General features: G+C 40.3%; 1 protein-coding gene across 2 annotated transcripts in view; it reads left to right on the top strand.

Moving 5' to 3' along the window:
• Positions 1 to 25,428, top strand: part of mtor (mechanistic target of rapamycin kinase) — an 87,895-nt gene that overhangs the window by 40,566 nt on the left and 21,901 nt on the right. For both annotated transcript variants that reach the window (XM_061074315.1, XM_061074314.1), the window contains exons 29-36: positions 7,522 to 7,597; positions 10,105 to 10,244; positions 13,886 to 13,986; positions 14,574 to 14,689; positions 17,413 to 17,490; positions 18,084 to 18,191; positions 23,329 to 23,454; positions 24,314 to 24,445. In XM_061074315.1, coding sequence (XP_060930298.1) covers positions 7,522 to 7,597; positions 10,105 to 10,244; positions 13,886 to 13,986; positions 14,574 to 14,689; positions 17,413 to 17,490; positions 18,084 to 18,191; positions 23,329 to 23,454; positions 24,314 to 24,445 — 877 coding nt within the window. The remainder of the gene's footprint in view (positions 1 to 7,521; positions 7,598 to 10,104; positions 10,245 to 13,885; positions 13,987 to 14,573; positions 14,690 to 17,412; positions 17,491 to 18,083; positions 18,192 to 23,328; positions 23,455 to 24,313; positions 24,446 to 25,428) is intronic.

Below are 25,428 nucleotides of genomic sequence, written 5' to 3'. Positions count from 1 at the left end.
GGAAGGAAGCGGAGGACTGAAGTAACGACTTCCGATGCCTCCCTGCTTATCTCATGCAGTGATGCACTACTCTCTTAAGATGCACAGAGACAAGATCTGTTGCTCATTATTTCCATATGCTTATGCCAGAGTAAAAGATTCATGTAATATTCATGTATTACAATTTAGACAGTGTTGACTGACACTGTTCAGAAATGGCATTTTTTAACAATAATATTTCAATGTCAACATTTTTCAAAGGACTATCTGGAATGTCTATCCAGAAATTATTTTTTACAACACATGACCACATGACCATCAAATGTCACAGTGAAAATTCTATATTCAGTCTGAAGAAGAAGAATTATTAGGTTTCTATGCTCTGCGTCCTTATTCTGTCTCTGGTTGAATTTGTGTGTTCAACTAATGCCTCTTCGGCAGCTAAATGGCTCGTTTATGAACACAAGAAAATGCAAGTTGAAAGGCGTGGCTTGAGAATTACTTGAAGTACTACTACTTGCAGTTAAAGCCAGTGCCCGGAAGTGCATATGAAGCAAAATGCATTGTCTGTTGAGAGTCTTCGAAACTCGGGGCAGTAGTGGAGTATTTTTCGGCGAAGAAAGTGTTTACTTGGAACTAGTGTATTTTCCTGGTTGTTGTTTATTTCCATCGCAAGATTAGTCTCAATTTCTTGTCAAGTGGTATTAAAAAAGGTCTTAAAACGTCTTACATTTAACTTGTGGATAGCAGTAGACACCCTATGTATCTCTGGACTGATTATGCCTTTGTCTTCTTTTACTTCATATGTATAAAAACTTGCTTTCATTCACCCTTTAAATCTAATGACAACAGTAAGTACTTCAGTATTATATACTTTTAAAGTTCAATCATGCTGGTAAAATTATTTAGCTGTAAAAATAGCTTACGAGCCCATTAATGTTAGTAATTCTTTAATTGTCTGTTACTGATGTCTGAATGGGACTGTTGGTGCATCTTGTCTTTGGAACAAAGGAAAACAAAGCTACTTCATGACACATTGGTTTAGGAAAAGGTCAAATGGGTTCATCTAATTATTATTTTATTCTTTGGAAGATGATCACTCCCCATATGGTTGACGTATTTAAATAACAGTTGATCGCTCTGCCAAGAATTGCAGTTGATACTTGTGTGAATTGTAATTGTGTGGTTGTATGTGTTTTAGAAGAATGTAAACAATTGTGCCACCTGTTTGCCAGGAAAAGTTAGTTTTAGTTGTTTTGTTTCAGCATCCAGGATCTGGAACTTTTCGTAAACATGAGGTCATCCTCAAGGGAAATGTTTATTTTCACTTAATTTCTTAAATTGTACTACTCGTCTGCTCATGCCTTAGGAGGATTGTTTCTGAAGCAGTTTTTGGTTGATGCAGTGTTTTGAGTGATGTCAGCTCTGACTCTCATCTGTAGCTTGCTAAGACAAGGCCTACGCAATGGAAAAAACATCCCCAAGGTGCTAGATGGTTGGCTTCATTTTGTTTTAGAATATTATTGATTGCATTTTGGCAGCCCCACCAGTGAAAAGCTCTTTAGGCACAAAGGCCAGAGAAGTGTCAAACAACCAGAGTCATTTTCCCAGTGTGCATGTAGTGTTGCAAATGTCAGGCTCAGTGGTGTGAAAGACTGAGAAGTGTAATGGACCATACACATTTTTCTGTGTAAGCGAGCCCAGTGACATGGAAAGATTCAGCTAACTTGAAGATCATGCTCCAACAGTCTTCGACCAAACCAAACCAGATCAACAACTGATCATCTGTTTATATGTAGGAAGCTTCTTTTCTTTTAAAGTCACAAGACCTACTTCTCACCCAGTCCTGTACTGGCTGCTATGCTTTCTTCAAGAACCTGACCTGTCAATAAATTGGACAGTTTTCAATAAATTTTTGGTGCATTCATCGACAATGCAGTCCCACCAATGGCACTTTCCCTCCTACCTTTCTTGGTCTGGACCTGTAGACTATTCAGTTTAGTCCAAACCAGAGGTCGCAAGATTGCTGGCAGTCTTTACCTCTGTCAGTATAATGCAGCGGTCGGCAACTTATTTGACAATGAGTGCCAATGTGAAATTTTCTTGTTAATAAGTGTGCCATATCAAACATTTTTTATATTAAGTTTTATTATTGAACCACATCAATATTTCCAACAGACATGTCATTTCTTTCCATTAATATTGGCTATATATAGAACAAAACTTTAAAGAAAGTTTTTCATTAATCCCACCAACCACACTCGAATTGTGAAAGCTTGCTTCAGTCGCATGGTTTTCGTCAATGTCAAAGACTTTGAGAGAGTTGGCTTGCTTCCACTACCTGGACACTGCACGTTTGATTGATTCTCCCTTGTCTGCCTGATCCTTGAAACTTTTTTCATGCCTTGACTCAAAAGTGGCGCTTACCACTGGACGTTCGGCACACAACATTTTCAAAACATAACGTGCACACAGCACGGTCCTTATGACAAACAAAGCCATGGTCTTCGGCCCATGAGGGCTGAAATGCCTGTGTCTTTGTTTTTTTAGCTAGTGGGCATGTCATCACCAATACACCTGAACGGCTGCACGGAGATTCATGTGGGAAAATGCGCCGGCTGGGAGGCTTCTTCTTATTATTATTTAATGACGATTGGCAAAGGCAAAATCTTTGAACATTTCTTTAATAAGAAATCTCATGTGTGCCAATGATTATGACGCCGCGTGCCTTAGGTTGCTGACCCCTGGTATTATGTTTAAACGATGAAGACATTTGTTTGGCACTTACTAACTTTTGTTGAGTACTGGGTGTGAAGTTGGTGATGCTGTACACTGTAAATATATTACAGTGGCTTTGAAATTATCTAAATGAACTTGTTCATAATTTTAAATTGACTATTACCTGCCTAATCAACAACATGTCGACGTCAGACGCAAGCCCTTCCATATATCAATCAATGTCAGGTAAAGGCAGACACAGCCCATGGAGGTGATAACGACAGACTGTATTTATCATACAAAAGTCCTAAGTGTGCCCCCTAAATTGCAATGTAATTCAAAACTAACCGGATCAGATGTTTACAATGTTACAAAGACATGACCCTTGGTTCAGAGTTCACGTGTTTAAACTCTTTCAGTGATTTTAGATTTTTTAACCCCACTGTATATGTCAGTATACCGTAACAAATTTAAAGTGAAAAAAAAGTGAATTAATTCATAAGACGTTGAGACATTTTGTCCTTGAGTTTAGACAGCCATTTCCATTTAGAATTATTATATTCAACATTTGAGAATGGAGTCAGCACTTGGCAAGCAGACGGCCCAAAAAATCAGCATGGATCAAGTGGATATCTTCCTAATTAGATTAGATTAGGTCCAGTAGTGAGGTCTGATTATTTTCTTTTTTCTTTTCCTCTGTGAGCTTCACATGCAGCGTACCATCTCTGTGGGGGAAATATGTACAATTTCCTCAGGGATCATGCTCTCTCTCTCCTCTCAATGAAAAACCCAAGCCACTTTAGCTTTGGGGATTGAGTGTTATTCGATCAGAGCAGAAGGGATTTTCTTTCTACCCTAGGTTTTTAACTTTTCATCTGTGGTCAAGTGTTTAGCATCTGAAAAGAAATTATATAATTCTACTCCCTCTCCGTGCTTTCTGACCCAAGGTCATCACGCCTTACTGTAATAGATTAATCAGAAAAGGCTGGTCCAAAGTTTCGATGTGATAAATCATTTTTATTACACTCTTGAGACATAGTGGAAAGTGATACGTTTTCCCCTGTGCTGAATTAACAGCAAGTCTGAAGCAAGGCCCAGCTGAAACATTCACTTCTGATGTAATTATGCCAGAAACAAATGTCGTCACTGTAAACATTTTAAAAGTTAAAAGCCACATAGAAGTGATTGAGGTTTTTCTCCTCTCATCTAGCACTGCTCTGCTTTTGCAATAGGAGGAGCAATTCAAAAGTCCCAGTCCTTAAGAACGCTGAAAGATGAAACTGTTCATTCTGGCCTCATGCATTTTAAGAGTGACATCAAGGATCTCCCCTTCTAAACTCCTGTGGGAAAGAACTGCATGTTGACTTCATTCATGGTTTTAAATTAAACCTCAAAATAAATCCGAGTCAGGACATACCACTCATTGTTAAAATCTCAAGGCAAAATAAAATCAACCATCACAGTTTTACAGTTGATAAAAGTTAAGCCCAGGCGCTCTTCACTGATTTCTACATGAGTCACACAAACAAATCCCAGAAAAGATCCACTCAGGAAGTGATTCTTGTAGAGCTGCACGAGAGAGGCTCGGCCGGGGTCTCAAGAAGTTTTCTGATTGCTAATAGTTTGATGAAGTTTTTGGTTGAGAAGAACATTATGTGAGGCTAATCATCTGGATGTGTTTAGACCGCATGTGCTCGGAGCTTGCAGCCAGATGGCTTCAGCCGAGGGACAATGAATTCTCAGGGGTCCAGAAGAGAAAAAGCCCTTATTCTGATTCGTCTCCTCAGATGAAACCACATCTGGGCAGCCTTGGTGAATCTCGTCATCGTGTGTGTGGTGAGACATGGAGGACTGTGTGCTGCTCGAAATGAGATGATCTGACAACAAGCAGTTTCATTTGAACGTCCGATTTATAAGACCAAGTACACAAAACATACCAGTGCAATACTGTCAATGTTATTATAGTTGATGCTAGTTGTATTTATTGAATTATGTGGGCTAATTATTGAATTGGTTGCTGAAACAGTGCATGGCCCTCTGTCAAGCCCCATGAGAGTCAGAGACAAATGCTCATTAACGCAAATGAGCTCAATTCCTCATGTTAAGCAATCACACTGCGTGTAGCTGGATTTACTTCAGGTCTTTAAGTTGCACGCTCTTCGTCAGCTGTTTACAACTGCATCTTTTGAGAAATTACTTTAATTGCTGGAATGTGTGAAAGGACAATATAGTCCCGCATGACTGCTGTTTGTTTTAGTGTGTGTTGGATCGCTCATGGATGGATGGATGAATTAAGGCTTCATTTTTAGTGCACTTCAGCAAAGCACAGGACTATTGGGGTGGTGGCATAAAACATAATGGACAAAAGACAGTGTTGTTTTAAAAGGCCAACAGAACTTGTATTGATATTATCTATAATTTAGTAACATGTTCTTTAGGGCATGCACCAACAGGAATCTAAATTTATTTGTGTCTTAGTTTTTTTATAATTCTTTGAAGGCTATGGGGCTTCACTATTGTGACATTCAGTTTCTTTATCTACCTGGCAAAGCTATCAGACGTCTTTAGTCATCCATGATACATATAAGTAACAATTTAAAAAGGCTCCAGTTTATGGGTTGTTTTTGTGTATTTTTAGTTAAAATTCTCATCAGTTGTATACATATTTCTGCTTAAACCCCAAAAAACTGACTGGTTGTTGAATTCTGACAGAGTTGGTAACAGCAAAGAAAAGGGTGGAATGATTTTCTGGATCCTGACTTGCAGAAAATCATTCCTGAAGTCCCCACACTGTAGAAATGTGGAACAGCACATAGTCCTCAGTGGATTTTGTATTTCGATTGACACACAGTTAGAAACTCAAAGCATTGAGTCGAAAAGTCTGGCAGAGCTTTTTAAAACGTACTTGTCTTCTATTCCCAACTATGTAGACAGCTCCTGTTTTATTTATTTGTTATTATACCTGTTCATGAAGGTCTGCACCAGTGGTTCCCTGAGCTTTGCCACGACCCCTTGCTGTGCCATTTCATCACGGTTCCTGGCCTTTACCCTGTGTCAGACCGAGTTCCTGACATATATTGTTTGCTCAAGTATTCTTCATCAGCCCATGTCTGCAGTCCTCAGGAAATCCACTGCATAAGGGAACTCTTCAAATGCTACGTTTAACAGATGGAATAGCCATGGCTGCTCACGGATTTTGCAGTTGAGGAAATATAATAGACTTGTGGTTTTCATTAGTGCTTCCAGATGTGGTGGCGGTGCGGGTGAGTGGAAGGTGCACAAGACGGGATTTGTGATGTCATGACAGATAACACGTCATTTGTCAAACGAGTGCGACAGATGTCATTAGATGCATTTACTTTTCCCAATAAACACATTTGCTGAAAGAGGAAACGTTTATGTTACTCCTTATTGAGGCAGGGTTCTTAGTTGGCTGGCAATGGTAAGAGTACCTCAGAATGATGGTTAAACGAGTTTTCATGGAGAAACACGATGGCACAGGGACACACTTCTCACCTAATAGCTGAGAACCCCGTGATTCAGTGTCAGTGTTTCCAATGGCTTGATTCCGCATCATTATAGTGTTTGTGGTTGAGAAGCTGGTGAGAGATCACAACCATATCTCTATGCTACGGATTTCTTTTGGTTCATTGGTGCCTTCACAAAGACGGGTAGGATCTAGAAAGAACAACCTAGACCTCTTGAGCTGTTTCCAGACATGAACTCTGGAAAACATCCAGGAATTTACCTTTCACATATTAATATCGCAGCAGATTCTCCAGGTCAGGTGCTTTGACAATAGGACAATGTTTGGAGCGTTCAGGTTTGGGTTGGCGTGTGAGTGGAGCTTGAAGGAGGCGGGACATAATGCATACGCATCCTCATTTTCAACCTGAGGTATCTGTTTTATTTTTGATATAAACGTTATCAATATGCCCACTTGCAGGAGAATGTCCGGAGCAAGTGACTCGGCCAATTGCACTTCTCAGCCCCTCCAGATAATCTGAGTTCTTTCTGAAGGCAGCTTCAATGAAGCACACAAAGGGGATGGGAGTAACATTACAAAGTGGAGAGGAAAGAAAGGAGAAGAAAATTAGATTTTTAAATTAATTATCGCTGTTATTATTCCCTTACGGTTTGCACAATTAAATGTGCTATGGATTTAATTTTAAATGGAAGAAATTTGCAGATCAGTCTATACATAGTAACCTCTACTGACAAAGTAAAAATGTCTTATTCAAAATTCATTAATAATCAAAAGCTCAAAGACAGTTGGCTGCTGCACTCCAAACTGTGGTCTTGTGCATCCTGTTGTTTTAAATAACCATGTAAGTGTATGGAATTTGGCTTGAGTGTAGGGGAGAGTCACATTTTTTAAATCAGTTTTATAATAAAATTTGAAATTTTATCTCCTAAATAGAAATAAAGTGTAATAAGGGGTGCAATTACATTTTCTGAGGAGACAGTATCTCAACACATTCAAAGTTCCTTCCCAGGAAAAAGGTCAGACATGAGACATACTATCAACAGAGACTCAGATGAATCTCCTGTTTATAATCATTGACACGGAGGATGTGCAACATTACCATAGTATTTTGTCACTAGAGTGATTTGGAAATAATAGATATTCAGCAAGTACACGAGTCAAGCATTCTAGTTATATACTTAATTTATGGAGAGGTTGTTTCTCTTAATGAGAATAGTACCTGCATCCACATGCTGTCATATCCACATGTTGATCTCCTCAAATGTTCTTTCCTAGTTTTTGTGGTTTTTCCCCTAATTCTCCTAAAAGCTTGTCTTTGTTTATGTCCTGTCTTGCAGCATCAACAACAAACTGCAGCAGCCTGAAGCCGCATCTGGGGTGCTGGAGTACGCCATGAAACATTTTGGGGAGCTGGTGAGCACTTGTTCTTTTCCTTGGGTCTTTTCTTTCCTCCAATCAAAACAGGATACATTATCTTATGTTGTATTCGGACTTGACACAGTAACTTTCTGTGAGCGCCTCTTAAATTGTTTTCCAACTGGCTAAACCCTTGCTACAGCCCAGTCCAACATCTTTTGGCAACATGTTTCATTGCCCAGTTAAATACATTCAATCAGGTAACTGTAACATTTCTACAAGACACAGTAGAAAATAATTGCTGGATTTCTAACTTTATAGAGTTATAAAACCAGCCTAGACAGAGTATAAAGCACTTTGGCGTAGCTTTACATTTGTCCCTCAACTCGTTGACTTTCTTACAGGACTAACTTGTTTGTATTATGTTCTGTTATTAGTACCCATAGCATGGCTGCACACAAACTTAAACTTTAGTTTTATGTGTGGCCTCTTGTCTACATTCACTTCTTCCCAGGGTATCCTTTCCTCCATACACACAATATAACTTGGAGAAAAGGGTCATTTGAGACTCATACCCCAGAACACCCTGTTCTGCATGTCCTGCACGTGGAAAAACCATCTGCTATGTTGTTTAGTAGACAAGGACAAGGAGCAGAATTATGGACTTTTTCATCCCATTGACATGATATCTGGATTTTCTTACACCTCTTTATTTCTCGCTGCTGTGTGTTTTTACAGAAAATAAAACTTTGGACTACTTTGTGAAAAATGCTTCATACCAAAAAGTTAAAACAGTAATTATTTTTTAATGGCAGGCGGTTTGTTCATTCCCTAAAGAGTGACTGTAGATGGGCCAAATAGAAAGCCACAAAACATCACTCCTGAATGTCAGTATTGCAATAGTTTAACTCAATTCTTAAATTATGCTGTACAAATAATATCCTTTATATTGACAGTTAAATCTTTATTATCCTTTTTGATTTCCCCTCTGGCATCTTTCAGTGTAGAGGACTCCTCTACCTTTATGAAAACTCTTCGGTATTTCATGTTCTCTGTTTATGAACTTGTTCCAGGTATTAAATAATGTGTCATTTAATTATAGATATGCACTGGACACATTCCACATGTTTAACAGGATTGCAGATTTGTTTTGCTTCATCTCACTCCCTTTTATCAATGAGAGTTTTGTTTGTGTCATGTATGGATTTACGTGACACGATTTTAGTATTGATCACTGATAGAATCTGGTTAAACAAATGGTTCTGGTCTGTGTGTATCTTGAGACCAAAATTAGTTATTACGAGTAATTAACTATTCAAGTTGTTAGTTAATTATTAACAAATGTTGTATGTTCAGCCTGACCTTATCGAGTTTGACCCAGCATTCCAAAATCAATCATCAAATTAATTATCAAACACTTTTTTTGCAATTTAGAATTACTTACTTAGAATTTACTTGACAGATGTAATTTATTCAGTAAAAATTAAAAGGGCACTTGAGCAGCTGGAACACATTCCTTTGCCTTGGAGACTTCCACTCTACCCTGGTTTGCATATCAGCTCTATAGTGCTATTTTCTATCATACAAATGGAAAGACTGCGTCTGCTCAAACCTGGCACTGTTCCCCTGCATCCATAGGGACTCAGACCTGCCTGGCTGTATGAATGAGAGTTGTCCAATATGATTCATCTATTCATGTGATTTTACTTTCCCCCTGGGAAATTATTGATTTTATTTGGCAATATGTAATACAGGTTTATTGTATTCTAAAATAATTGAAGACTACATAAAACAGCCATTTAGGAAATTGTTTGCAGCGATAAACTAAATATAACTAAATGCTCTGTGGTGTGAAAATGTAAAGTTCATGGCAATTTGTGGCTAGAAAAATCAACAATTCATTAGAAATCCTCAAATGTGAATTTAGGGGCTGTGCTGTGTGATGACATGTATGCGGTTAGTGGTGGAAAGATGCAGTGACAAAACATAGAATAGAAAGCATTAACTTGATTTAATGAAGGGGTTCATTTTAGCCAGACAAAAGTATTTCCCAGCCATTAGGACGCCCATGGTAAAGGGCTTTCCTTTTGCGTTTGTAAACTGTATTTATATTTCTCCGTAACGGCATGGTAAAAGTGAAAAGACTCAGTAAAAACAGGTTCACTGCCCAATCCAGGAACTTTGTTTATGAGGTTACAATTTGGAAAGCTTTACTGTGAGAGGGAAAGGTTGGAGCAATGTGAGAACTGAACATATATACAGAATGTGTTTGTATGTATGTATGTATGTATGTATGTATGTATGTATGTATGTGTTTAATACATTCAATATATATATACAATAATCAAAGTTAACTTTGGAAGCTGTTTGTAATTGGACAAGGAGTGTAGTTCCAAAGCTCTTTGCTCACACTAAAAACTATTCATTAAATTCTCCAATGAACCAAAAAATAAAACGTGTTGGCCTGGTGATGAAGCACAGACAAAAGATCAGTGTTAATCGTGTGGACTTTATTAGTTTAATGGCCCCAGTTTCTTACTTTTTATTGTCTGTTTTTCCACCAGGAAATCCAAGCCACCTGGTATGAGAAGCTGCACGAGTGGGAAGATGCTCTGGTGGCATACGACAAGAAGATCGACATAAACAAAGAGGATCCAGAGCTCATCCTGGGCAGGATGCGCTGCTTGGAGGCCCTGGGAGAATGGTAGGTCTTTAGTAAAATCTGCTTTGATTTCAAGGCTACAACAACTTTTTTTCTAACACAAACTGCTCTGGGCACATTGATATAAATAGGATTTCACCAAAGTGATAAAAGAAAGAGCACATTTGAGTTCTTCAGTTCTTGGGCTCTAATGGATAGAGACAGCATCCGCGGGCTGTCGACTTGCTGTGAGCTCTTGATTCCCTCTTTTTTTTTGCTCATAGTGCATGCCAGCCTTTTCCTAATGATTCCTGTCATTAGCCCTTTGATGACTGAGCAAAAAGAGAGAAAACAGTTTCTTTCACATGAATGATGTAATTTTACCAGGAAATGCATGAGCAGGCATCCAACAGCAGTAAGAGGCGCCGCCACTCCAATGAAACCTCACAGCCCCACGGCCGGGGCTCATCTCCATGACAACCGCTCACCTTCAAAGAGAATTTTGAAGGGGAAAGAAAGTCACAAGATGTCCGAAGTATTCTCTAAATATGTGAAACGTCAAAGAACGATGACGCTAAGCAGATGTTGGTTTACTTATGTAACCTGACTATCCAAGTACCATTGTTTTATAAAGTATGAATCATTTCTCAAGAAAAATGATTCAATCATTTTACGAGAAAGTGATTCATCTAGAGAGGGTTTGTGTTTATGTTTGTGTGAGTGGATGAGTAAGACTGATTCAGTACAGCTGACTTGAGTCAGAGCACATTGTTACGTTAAGGTATTGTACAGATCCTCCCTGTGCTAATCCAAAACTGCTGAAGGAGATTATTACAATACAATCAATGTTCATGACGGTTAAACTAAATCCTCAAAAAAAGTGGGACATCCTGAAAAGGGTTTTTTGTCTAAGATGTTCGTCATCATTTACAAAAAAATATCAACACTTGATTTAGATTCGTTCAGACGGCATGACTTCAACCCAAAAGTGAAGCCAAAGCATCTTGAACGCCCCCTGGTGTTTGGTTGTAGTATATTTCGTAACCTCTGCCTCCTCCTCCTTCGTGGATAGGAGATGGACCAAACCAGGAAGTCCAAATACACATCAGATACATTTTTAACGTTTCTGTCATTGTTCGTATCACACTGATGTTTGTTCATGTGTTAATTGTGTCAGTTAAGATTTTTTTTTAATTTGTTATTATTTATTTAATGCTATAAAACGGGTTGAGACGCCATGATTGACAGTTGAGACTGAGTTTCAATTGGTCAAGCATGTGTATCTGTGGTACTGTGATCCCATCCCCCGATCACTACTTCGACTCAAGATGATATATTTCACATCAGGGATACTTTGGATTCATTTCCGGACAGTGGGATGAAGTGGAGATGTGTCGTCCATCTTTATGCACAGGCTCTGATGGAAACACACAGATGTTAAAAATTGGGAAGGCTTGTTGTCAGGTTGTTTTTCTTGAAGTAGATTTTGACACTTTATGGATTTCAGCCGTCATTAAGGAAAACATTTTCACCGGTGCTTGTTCTGCTGTGACAAATTCTGATGTCTGCGATGGAAACCGACTATAACACCTTCAGCCACTTTCACTCACACATGGACACATGAACCCTTTTGAAGTGGTACAAGTAAACATAACTGGAGGGATGGAAATGTCAATCCAGCACAATTGGTATTCCACCTGTGTGAGTGGCCCAGTTCTGTCCAGTGTAGAGCCTCTAAAAACATGTTTATGCTAAATAAATGTCTCTTTCAAGCTCACATTTATTTTAGAACCTTTTTAATTGAAATTCCAAAGATGTGAAATAAGGTGAGATGAGTGTGAGTCATAAAATGACTCGCACTCATCTTACCACTCTTTCCACACTGTTTGTCTGCTGTGGACACCTGGACGACTAGTGTACCGGAGCTTTTTTGTACTTGTTGCTTTTGTGTTGTGTGATAGCCAGGCAGCTGGAGAACGACTTCACTCCTGTGACCTCCATCCAAACCTGCCTCTCACTTTCTCTCCGTCTATCCCTCCCTCTCTCTCTGTCTCTTTCTCTGTCTCTCTCTGCTCCAGCGTTCTGTAAAACACATGCGGTGGGCTTTGTGATCCTGGACAATACAGCACTGATTTTTCTTAATGAGAATTTAGTCATGGTTAGATACACGTGACCCCAACAGGGAACATCCATCTGTTTGCTGGGATACTTGATATTATGAGGCGGTTTGTGGAACGGTACACTGATTTAATATGTTCATCTTTAAGAGGAAACAAAGAAATAAATAATGGGGCAGATGTAATTAGTTAAAAAAAATAAAAAATACTATATCTCCAGTCAGTTTCTTTCTCATCCTGGGCCAAGAGGGCTTTGCTGTTCTGGTCAATGATTTCTTCAATTGTTGTTTAGTGCAGGGACAGTAAATGTACTGTCTTGGCATGTATATCTTATGATTAGGACTTGTGGACGTCAGGAGAGCCTTTGTATCTGTTTAGAATAAAGTCTGGTACATTATTACATCACTTTAGCCCCAGGATGGGAAAATCAAGCAACGACACACACACACACAGACTGAAAGAGGAAGAGTTCTCAACTGACTGCATAGTCGTGGCAGAGTTCTGATAGCTTTACCTGGCAGGGTCTGCAATGCAGCTCATCTTCTTCTACTTTTTTGAAGGAGATTCACATTCCTCACAGATCTTTTTGATGGCTCTAGCATTTTTTGGCTTTGCATGTTGTTTCTCCTGTTTGTACAGTAGCAACCAGTCTCATAGAGACGACACACATAACTTAAAGGCAACTGGTAGTATCGCGGATCGCAGTTACTAAACAGCTTTTATGTACATTGCTGCCACCTTCTGGTCATCATGACTCACAACTTACTAGCACGCGTACGTAAAAACAAGGGAACTTATATTTTTGAAGAGACCATTTTTTTTACTATCACTTAATAGTTATTAAAATATTCAAGTCTCTTTCATTGTGTAATGTCATCTGAAATGATCTGCAATCTCATAGTGTGTAAGAGCTGTGTGAAAAATTGCTGATATTTTCCATCCATCCATTCATTGGGAGGAATCCAGACTGCTTTCTCCTGCAATATGCGAGGAAGCTGGAGTACATCCTCCTGCCCCTACTCTCAACAAGTTGGGAACCTTCTGATTCTGATTAATTAGTTTTGTTACTACTACTTAACTACAGTTCTAAATTCACAACAATCAACCAGGAAGGAGCATTTCCCTCCTCTTTACCTTTTGTCCAACTTCACAATGTTTTACAGAATATTCTTCAATTTATGCATTTATCTGTAATATATCAGCCTTGTGGTGTCAGTGTGTTCTTCCTGTGTCTGTGTGGGTTTTCTCCAGGTACTCTGGGTTCCTCCCACATTCCAAAGACATGGATATTGGGGTTAGGTTTAAAAACAACTCTGATCCACTTTTCCATAATATTGCTTTCATTGTATAATCCATAATATCAGATGGCATTACACAATGAAAGCATATAAATCAATACCTTTATGCATTATGAACAAATGGCTTGTTAGTTGTCCATTTAGCCATTCTGCAGTTGGTGTAAACTATGATACTTTGCACTTTGTTACCCGATCATAGCCCTGATCAGTTCCATATTATATCAAGTCATAACTGGGACCAAATTGGGATTTGCCTTTTAATATGAACTCTATGGTTAATGTTTTCCAGGGGCCAGTTGCACCAGCAGTGCTGTGAGGAGTGGACACTGGTGAGCGAGGAAACCCAGGCCAAGATGGCTCGTATGGCTGCTGCTGCCGCCTGGGGTCTAGGTAACCACAGACGTACTATATCACATATGAACTTTCAGTTAACAGTAATTACACAAAAATGTTATAAGTAAATGTTAAAAGTAATATGATTTATATGATATGAAACGATGGAACAAAAAAAAACAGTCAGGGAAGTCTTATGAAAAGGTATGTGCATGATCATTTAGGGTCCTCTGTGTGACTCAATACAACAGTGCAAGCAAACCAGGCAGCAATGAAAACAGCTCCTGCCAAGTCTCCCTCACATAACTACATGGGATTGGTTTCCAGTCATAACATTGACATATCATAACGTGCAATGGTGGAGAAAAGCAGGGACCACACTGCAGAAGCTACCCCTGAGGATTCTGGTCTGACTACTGAGGCTTCGACTTTCCAAACTCAATTGGGAGACCTGAGATGATACAGCCGACCTTTAAATCCAAAGATTTCAAACATCTTTTGTTGTTGTTCTTGGGAAGTGAAGTGATTTTAATCATTTATGTAATGGCAAGAGGAGGTGGAGTGTGGTTCACGGCAGCACTTACAAGCTGCTAAACTTCTATAAGCGTTTTGCCTTATCCTTTGTCCGACTGATGTTTCTCCAGGGCACTGGGACAGCATGGAGGAGTACACATGCATGATCCCAAGAGACACACACGATGGCGCTTTCTACAGGGCAGTGCTCGCCTTGCATCAGGACCTCTTCTCATTGGCCCAGCAGGTGGGTTACATCATCACACACAAGTACACCCAATGGAGCATATTTCCTATCGTCCAATGTACATTAAAGGCCTCGTACGTATTTTAGAAGATATCACATAAAGACATGCCTCATAGGACTTTGCCCTGTGGCTTCTGGAATTCTAATTCATCTTCATAGCGAGGTTTGAAAAGCTAAAATCATTGGAAACTAACGCTGCAAAGACACATAAAAATGACTTTACGACTATTCCAGTCAGGATTGAATTCCCCCATCAGCGCAGAATTTTCATTAAAAGAAATGAAATGGAGCAGTTTCGTTTATTCTTTAACAATGTCGCAGTTCTTCGGTGTGGAAATTTTATGTAACTCTTGAAATTGTAAATCGTCTGAGCGTTCAGCCTCAAACAAATGAAGGGCCTGTTCGCCTCCTGTCTGCCTGTCAACAAGGTCTGGCAGAGGTCAGGGTGGTGTTTTCCTCATTTGAGGAAGGTGGGGATCATACATGAGCTCATGCTCCCTGGAAATGGATTTGTTCAAGTTGGATGCCCGCACGTCTAACAAACCCAAGCTGCAGCACCAACACCAGTAAACACCTGCTCCTCCAATTTCCCCTGGACTCATCTTACAAGTGTCTTTTTCACCACAAAGCCCCGGAGACCCGCTCTCTGTGCCCCCCCAACTCCTCAGCCGCCTCCCGCCCCTCTCTCATTTGCAAATTGACTCCAGGTGTGGCCTGTAGCACTCTGCATCAGCTGAATAGGGAAAGCAGACTTTTGACTCTCCCTGACAATGAGGCCACTCACAATGAATGAAGCGGAATGAGAAGCAGATGGAGCGAGGGTGAAAGCTTAAATGTCAACATGAGCTCAGTCAAGTCTTCCGGATGGGGTGGGTAATCCTCCAACTCGAAACTTTGGATTCCATAGGGTAGTTTCCATCCTCCATATCCCCAAACAGCCAGAGGTTTGCTCGAGGAGTGTTGGTGTGCATCTGTGTGAGGGTCAGGTTGCTTTGCTTTGTAAATCTCAGTGTTTGGTTGCAGCGATGATGTGTAGACACAGCAGTCGTGCTCCCTGCTAGTAAAGCAGCCTGCCATGCCAAGATTCATAATGTATACAGTCCACCAGGGTGCGTTTGATTTGTAAATTGTCTTAGGGCCTTTCCTTTTGACTTTACAGTCATGTTTGGGCTTTGTTTTGAGTTTCCATTAGTGGTTGATTTGGCCCAGCATTTCACAAAGAAGCCGTCAAAGCCCACTTGAATGTAGAACGATATTACTGGACTTAAACCCTATGTAAGAACACAAGTGTAACCTTTATGTAAGAGGATTGGAGATTGGGTCATGGTTTGTTTTGTGCTGCTAGGAGCCAGACACTGCATTTATCAGGAGTCGTCTGGACTGCACATTTCCAATGAGGCCCCAGCACCAGTAACTCAGGAGTAAACAGGTCCATAACTGAGTGGGGGCTATAAAGACGTAGCCTCATTGTCACCTTGTCCTAACCACCCTCCCACTACCCCTCCTCTTGTTGTGCATGCCTGGAAAGGTGTTTTGGCACGCCATCACTCCTTTCCCTCCCCACGAAAAAAATAATTGGTGGGAGTGGGTCTGAAACAGCTGTGTCCTGGCCTTCTCAGTCATTCTCCCTCATTTTACCCTCCCACAAATAACAGCTCCCTAAAAACATTGGCTGTACTCGTGTCCCCGTTTGTCTCCTCTGCTGCACTGGATCTATCAGTCGCTGTTTTTCCACCCGTCAGGATTCTCACTTGTGATGGAACATTTGAATGCAGTGTCCTTGACTTGGGAGAAGTGTTGTCCTGGCAGGAAAAGTCAGGGATCTGGACTTTTTACAAATGACTCAGTAATATACAGTAATACACCCAAATATCAGGAAGGTAATAAAAAGGTCTGGTGTTAAGTTGAACATCATAAAAATTGTTTAGTACATCATGGTCATGACGGGAACCATGACTAACAGTCCCCATTCTGAATTCTTCTTCTTGACCCTCCAGTTCCTCTGCCCTCCTGAATGTGCAAGGCTTTTCTTTAAAGATGTGAATGACATCCACAACCATGATTATATAACTTTCATACTGTCACTCTTAACGGTTCATCTACTTCTGCTCATAAAACACTTGGCATCAAGGCGTTTGATACATAAGCTGGATTTCGAGACATGTGACACTGTTGGTAGCACATAAGTAAAAACCGTATTTTGTTCATATGAGTGTTTTAGTTCCCTGGGTTCAGTCCAATCCTGGCTGATCCTCAAGCAAGTGTGACATTGTGTCATGGTAATCTGGAGTCATGCCATCATTACATGATGGCTATTTTTTCAGCTTTACTAATGAGTTGCTGCCTCTTAAGGAGGCCTAAGTCAAATCATTAATATTCTGAGAAATCAAAGAAAGTGTTTGGAAAAACACTCACAATTTCAAAGAAAGAGATTTGCAGAATCCAGATTCGCCCCCTGATCCGGATCCGCACCTAAGCTCAGCGTCTTCTTTCCTGACCCATACTTCATTCTTCCATCAAGTTTCATGGTTTTCGCGTAATCTTGCTTATAAACAGACCATCAAATAAATGGGCGTGGGTGAACCCAAAACCTCCTTGGTGAAAGCGCCAAAGAAAACATAATTTACAGTATTTGAGTGAGTGTTTTTTTCCCCTTACATTGTCATTGTTTTATTAATGTCTAATTGTTAAGCTAAGGATCCATTGTGTGTTTCTGTTTGTAGTGTATTGACAAAGCAAGAGACCTCCTGGATGCGGAGCTGACGGCCATGGCTGGAGAGAGCTACAGTCGAGCCTACGGGGTAAGAGGAAATATTACACCCCTGGCTTCAGTCTACTTTCTCATTTGTCATAGCGGTCATGTGCGAACGGAGAATGTCACAACAACAAAGTGCTGATTTATAGAAATTGATAGTCTCTGCTCTACACGCTATGGAAGGCAAAATCATAAATATTAATGCTTTCAACACAGCTTTGTATACCATATTATTATCTGTTTACATGGAATTACCCAAACAACATTTCAAATCAGATATGACAACAGCTGTGTCTACATTTTTTTTTTATCCTGGTTGATTTTGATGCACACACTGTCTTTGTTCACCATGAGGACTGACAGCAGACACGCATCAGCAGCCATCTAGACTTTGGATGTAGTTCCAAATGTCAGATGTAAACCAGGCCATCAAATGGAGATGACTGATCTTTTCTGACAGATTTCTCACAGGAACGTCCAGTTGCTTGCTGGCTCCATTCTGATGAATTTTCAAGCTGCTGTGATACTTTTCATATTGAGCAGACAGGAATTTTTCTCTATCAGGACAATTTAAACTCTCATTTAACAATGAACGCCTGAATAAAAATGAGTGTGTGCATATGTGTGTTTGTTTTCTAGGCCATGGTATCTTGCCAGATGCTGTCAGAGCTCGAGGAGGTGATCCAGTACAAGCTGGTGCCAGAGAGGAGGGACATCATCAGGGAAACATGGTGGGAGAGGCTTCAGGTAACCACAGCACATGATATATGGACACACACACACACACACACACACACACACACACACACGCACACTCAATCACGTGTGCAACTACAGATGCAATGTAAAGCAGATGTTGGAAAGGCTACTGTTACTAATGGGAAACATTTCAAGCCATACACCATCTGTACAGTCAGAGACATATGTGAATACCTCAGTGGGGCTTCTCCATCGAGTAGGTCTCTATGTCCACTTCTCTGTGGTTATTTCTACAATTGTGAGTAATTTTAAAGGAGATTTGAAATGTAGTGTCGTGTTGTGCTGAGGGTGCTAAGAAAAAAACATCAAGTGAACATCGGTAGTCCCCGCAGCCACATGGGGAACATATTATGGTTTCAAATTTGTTACAGTTTTAATGTTTGTATTTGAGGTGGACCCCAGGGAGATGAGCTGTGCTTCAGGGCACAGCTAATGGTGATGCTAATAAATAAACAAATAAAAAAACAATCTTTCCAAACTAGGCCATTTGAAGTTCAGTAGCAATCATAGAATTGTAGTTACATCAACAAAGGAAAATGAAGCAGGGGAAATATTTGTTTGGCGAATCCAAGGTTATCGGCACTTGTTTGTGAACTATGTGCTTTATCACTGTAACTCTCTATCCGCATTTTCTTTCACAATAGTGGACGTGGTCATATGTTGTAAAAAGCTGAATGCTGAATCCAGGAGGCAGCCGCATGTCAACAACCTTTCACATTTGAATCTTAAGTGTTTATTATTTTAGTCATGTAGAAGTTGTGGATATTGGACAACAGCAGAGGCATAGGAGGTCAGTGTAAACTTGTGTTGAAGCTCATGAGGTCATCCGATGGGATTGGATCTGTCAGATCTGAGCCTTGCATTAAAAATGCACTTGCTGTCAGCACTTGTGCCTGTGTGCTGATAGCTTTGCTCATTAACTGGAAGTCATGGTCAAAAGTGACAGTTAGCACATACAGTAAATAGACTTGTTACCCAGGATGCAGTGGTTTATTAGACCTTTCCAAACACTGCTACACACCAAAAACACTTCTGATCAAAGTTGCCTTTGCCAGCTTGAAATGACCTTTGTACGAAAACTCAGGGAAAAACTTGACTCATTATGTTCAAACCCATCCAGCCCCTGTGCTTCCCAAGACTGATTATGATTACTACTATTATCTTTATTAATTGTGAATTACAGAGTTGTACATGCTGTTAAATGAGACATGAGGACGTGTGGAACAACCACAAATCCACAAGTGGTTTGGAAATGTATGCCGCTCGCCAAGTCTTTGGAACATGAGACAAATGCCATCCGATCCAAGATAATACTGTTGAAGTTCATCTTTTCCACATTGGCTTTTTGACAGCTGAATCAAAATATGATTATTTGAAATGTTCATGCACTTTGAAGGAAAAGTTTTAAGTCTGGCAGATAAACTATAAACTTTTGATCTGCTTTGTATCATCCCTGATTCTCTGTATTATACACGCCGTATTATGCTCAATTTAATGCAGCATGTATAATGCTACTTACTCTCATTCCCTGTGGGCATTCCTCATCTCCTGCTCACATTTTACTGACATTAAGGAAAATCCTCATCACCAAAATATAATAATCCTCCTTCACCATACCCACTGCTCAACAAAATTGTGTTCATCTGCAATCTGTCATCCTAAAATGCTCCATCAAACTTAATGTTGGCATTGACTTAACAAAACAGAAGACAAATAGCATTGTTCTTTCCATAAAGGAAAAAAGGAAACAATTCTCTTGTGTTTTCAAAGTTTGATATTAGTCAGCGCCGAGACCATGTTAAAGACAAAAACTTCTGTTCTCTTTGAAACTGTTGTATTTGTATTGATTGGTTTTACCAAGTTGTCAACATGCACTTATCTCCCACAGAACTTATTGTGACATTTCAAAGGTTTCTACGAAATCAGATTGACCAATTTAATGGAAAACATACACACATGCACACACCTGTGCAGTAAAATGTGGATACTCTTGATCATCTTGACTTGTTCCATTCATAAAACGGAGGTTGGTTCGGGGGGGGTATTTGGGATCAAGAGGGGTCTTTCAGAGCAAACAGTCTGGGCGCATAATGGCAGCACCAAAGCTGGGGCTGCAGTACTTGACAGGTTCGTCCTCTCCGGTGATTTATTTGAGGCTGACCTCACACATCTGTCGGGTAGTCGCGGTTCCTGTCTGTTACTCTTTCTTCCTCGAACAGTCTCTTCTCCATCAAAGGGGTTAGATGTAAGTGTGCATTGAAATACCACTCCCCATTGAGTTTTGTTCATGTCTGGAACGAGTGAGATCATACACTTGTTTCATGTCGCAACCAACCAACTCAGCCCTATGTAGCAGTTTGATACTTTGAGACCCTGTTGTGTTTTCTTATTTACTCCAGAGGCAGATCATGTGACATTTTAACTCTTTGTGGGGAGAAAGTCATACGTTTGTGTGTACCTTTATTGGACATTTATTAACCAACCCCTCAGCCCCATGTGACAGTAGAACAGTCAGTCAGTGCTTTAAGGAACCTCCTAGGGTTTTCCTAGGGTGGCTTCCTCAGGGTTTCCTAAGGACCCAGTAGGGCTGCTCAATTAATCGAAATATAATCGTGATTACGATTATGGGTCAAACGATCTCCAAACTACTATAATCGAGTTGAAACGATTATTTGACCTTTTTTTCGAAAGAGACGCGCATGCGTAATTCAGTCCTTCCCCCAAAGCATTCAGCGCTGCCCCACTGACTATATCTGCGTCTGGCACTCACTCTCCAGCCGCTGTGAAGTGAAGGAGGCGAGTTGTATGTGTGGTCGAAGAGTCGCGGTGTTTAAAAGCGCGACTCTTCGAATCCGACGAGCAGCAGCAGCACACAGTGTAGCGGCCGCGCCGCGCACATTCTCCAGCGCGCAGCCGCCGGCTGTTCACTCCGGACCCGCATTTCCCTGCGCCGATCAGCCCGCGATTTTCCAATGGTTGTTGTATGGAACCCGTTCAATGTCGGGGTTCGGGGGTAAATGATGATGGTCCTCATAGCCCACCCCTCTCTTTCTCTCTCTGTCTGTCTGCTTATGTGCTTGTAGTGGGGGGGCAGATGGGGACATTTAATAATGAGGACATTTCAAAGTTCTCAGTTACAAAGTGTTTTTTGGAGAGTGTTGGGGTTGCCATCATTAAGGGTTTGAATAACTGGGCACCGATATCCTGGTTTCACTGAGGAATAAGACACGCAGCTGTCATCGGCGATTACCGGAACCGGAAGTGACTGGTACTTCCGGTTATAGTCATTTCAAGAATAAAATTGACTTCAGAATAAGGGCACATAATAATCGTTTGAATAATCGTGATTTTGATATTGTCCAAAATAATCGTGATTATGATTTTTTCCATAATCGAGCAGCCCTAGGACCCAGTCATGCTGCCATTCATATGCCCCGTGTGTTAGTGCTGCCTTGCCCCCTGACAGCCTATTTTGTATTTTTGCACCGGTGGTGTTGCTGAGAGTGTCATAAGTTAGACCTGTTAGTCCAGCTGACAAATCTGTTGAGAATGCCATGACGTCCAGCGGCCCCGTTGACCCTGCGACAGTTTCGTCTGAGTCCTCTCTCACGCCTCCGCAGGCATTGGGTGGCATGTCCCAAGTGTGTGTGAGACAGTTCCTTGGGTGTGGCCTTCCTACAGCAACGCAGGTTATATTTTACCTCTTGGCTCTCCTCATCTGCTTCCATATCCTTGTCAAGAGTCCAAGACATCCTGGGAAGCTCAGAGCTCTCTCTGACAGCTCGTATATATGTAGCTGTTTTCAGTGAAGTCTTACTCTGTGAGTTACCTTTTTATTACCATTATGATGGTAATATACAGCACCACCTCCTGCAGATATAATGATCCTTTATATTCTATCGTAGCAGTTCCAACTACTACTGAGGGCCTTTGTACAAACTCAGTGTTTTGTAAGTCATCAACTGAGAAACAACATTTGCATGCCAGGCTTAGTTTACTTGTATTGCGGCAGAAGAGTGGTATGTTAATCAATGCTTTGATCTCTGCAAAGTAGAGCCTCTATGAGCCTGTCACAGACATGTCGGCCTCTGTGTAGATTTTTGCCGATATGCACCAGAATCGAAGTAGTATTTATTTTGATGTATTTGTGGTAAATATCAATCCTCAATTTCTTTGTCATATGGGTTTGATAATTACTGAGGGAATCATCGCCAAATATATATATTTTTTAAATGTATTTAATAGCCAATAAACCATTATCTGATCATTCCTTCTCCCTAATATCGTTATCAGCATCGACCCCCAAGATTTCATATCTGTCAGGCTGTACTGTAAATAGCCTATTTTATATGAAACTTGATTGCCGTTCTTAAATAGAATAAGAGAATTGTGTGTTTGTGGGAATATGGGAAGAAGAAGACCACATGATAAATAGTTGTAACTTTAAATTAAGTTGGGTGAACTGGATAATTTGGTACTGCACACAGCCTCTTATCCTGTCATGTTAAATCTACTCCAGAAACTGTTGTGGTCTTTTTTTCAGCCCCAGATTCCAACAGCTTACTAAAAGATTTTGCGTGGACATACTTTTGCCATCTAAGGAAGTACAGGAGGTTGAAAAAGGACTATGAAATAGAAACATTACAAAAGAGAAAGATAGATTGAATTATCTATGAAGGTAGTCGATAGTTGTACTTTCTTTATTTTTATAACCAAGTGTCTGAAACTCATATAAAATTGTAAAGACAATGTTATCCAGCACAAAGTTTTGTTTTGTGATTTCTCCAATGTTGTTTGTGCTTCCTGCTGCTGCAGCACTTTGTTACATCATGACCATGAGGGTGAGGTTGGAGTTTAGAGAATATTTAATAGAGCATTTCTGCAAATGGACTTTACAAACCTATTTAAAATGACCTCTGTGGGTGTGTCCATGTGTGTGTTTTTCCTTTCTCTGACACATGTGGGCACTCACGTGTGGGCATGTCAACAACAGACACCATTGGTAGTAACACGTGTGTTCTATCTCTCGGGTTAACAAGTATAGGTGCCTTTCTGTGAAGGGAGGAACAAAAGCATGAGGCATTTTACTCATCGTCTGTTTTTTTTTTTGTGTTTTCCCCTCCAGGGTTGTCAGCGTATTGTGGAGGACTGGCAGAGGATCCTGATGGTCCGATCGCTGGTCATCAGCCCCCACGAGGACATGAGGACGTGGCTGAAGTACGCCAGCCTCTGTGGCAGGAGTGGACGCCTGGTCAGTGCATTCAGTGGAAGGCAACAAAACTAAAAACCAATAATAACCTGGATCAAGCTGTGAAGCTCCTATGCAGGATTTTAAAAACATCTGATTGCAGGATTTTAAAAACATCTGATTTTGTTGTAGTTTCTTTAATGTGAAAATATCCTTGAAGTAGGTTTCACTGTTTCGCATTTAGGAAAAGGAGATCCTGCTCACAATAAAATACAGTAAACAGTAAATTTCCTCAACAAACCTTTAAAATTAAACATCAGGGCAGTATAATATGACATTATGTATTGTCCTAAGAATCTTTGAATCCTGGCCCCAATCATGCATTCTAAAATTAATTGTTATCCCATAGCATTCAGGAGGAATAAATCAGAGCTGATTATATGAGTCTTGTCAAATGGAAAAGGGAAGTTGAGCTCTCACAGAGTTAAGTGTGGCCATGAACTCCAGCCATGAAATTGAACTTCAGTTCAACCTGTTTTAAGTTGGCACTAATGAAAGTAGAGCAGCACTCTCAATCACACTGTTTAGAAACCTGAACCCTAAATATCTTCTCAATTTAAATGGTGCAATTTTCCTTTGCTTTATTTTTATTTAAACACAGGGTGACACGCACCAACAATGATATCATTTAAAAAAGAGATGTGATTACTAGCAGTTGGAACAAATTACCCCACTAAGACATTATACCTTGTGGAGTCATGAGGCTAAAGTTTCTTGGCCCCATCTTTTTTTTTTCCCTCTTTATCGGATAATCTGTAGTCGGCAGTCTGTGTATTGTCGTGGGGAAACCTGCTGTTCTCGTCTTCTGGCTTCTTTTTGAACTTTAAACCTTCTAACCATTATTTTTTACCTCTCCCCTCAGGCTCTTGCCCATAAGACCCTGGTGCTCCTTCTTGGCGTCGACCCCTCCAAGCAACTGGATCACCCGCTGCCCACAGCCCACCCACATGTCACCTACGCTTATATGAAGTATATGTGGAAGAGTGCCCGCAAGGTAGGAGCCAACAGACCATTGGTGGTTTGAAATAGAGACAATTTTGAATACATATTGTAATTTGTTGTTCATAGTTTGCAGCTTTGAAATGAATTTAATATTGAGAAAGACAAACAGTATAAGAAATATCAACACCAACCAGCCGCATCTGTAAAAAGGAATTGAAATTTTAGAATACTGAGCAGGGTGCCTACATAATATCGGTATAATAAAGCTCAATGACTCACTTCTACTCCAGCTGATTGGACCATTTGATTGTAGTTGCTCCACTTCTCCACAGAATCGCCCGCAAGTGATGTGCAAAAAGGCTCATGCAGGGTTACATGTAACACCCACCAGGGTGCAGTTTGGACTATTTGTTAAAGAACTGTAATAAATCTTAGTTTTAGAAGAACCAAGTGTTTGGAAGATTCTCTATAGTTGGCAATAACCAAGCTTTAAACAAAAAGATAACATATTTTCACAAAACTGTTGTTATTTGCAGAATTTTGTTTAAAACTAACTTTGAGGTACAAATGTAAAACATTTCATACAAACCCTGTACAAACACACATGAAAGCAATGTGGAATGAATTGCTTGTAGAGTTGAACCTGCAGAGGATTATCACCTGAATCTGCAGCTCCACTCTGCTTTATAGAAAATAGTGAGTTGCATCCAATTTTTTTACAGTCTGAGCACCAATTTTATTGTTTTTGATCATAGTAACTGAACTTACAGTGTCAAAGCTTCAGCAGGCAGCTGTTCTCAGTGAAAAAGCTCTAAAAACCCAGAGTGCCTTACTTGCTCAGCAACAAACAAGTAGCTGGTGGACATAGTGGAACATTTAGCAGCTAAAGAGCCAGATATTTCCCTCGGGAGCTGGTAGACACCAAACACAGAGGGGAAAGTTATTGCAGGTATAAATCAGCCCGTTAATGAGATGAACGTTGGCTGTTATATTTATTTGTGAATTTTCTCTAATAAGTAAATTGTAGTACGTGCA

The sequence above is a fragment of the Limanda limanda genome, chromosome 7 (genome assembly GCF_963576545.1).
Source record: "Limanda limanda chromosome 7, fLimLim1.1, whole genome shotgun sequence".
Taxonomy (NCBI): Eukaryota; Metazoa; Chordata; class Actinopteri; order Pleuronectiformes; family Pleuronectidae; genus Limanda; species Limanda limanda.
Note: the sequence above shows the minus strand (reverse complement) of the source record. Positions and strands in the feature narration are given on the sequence as shown.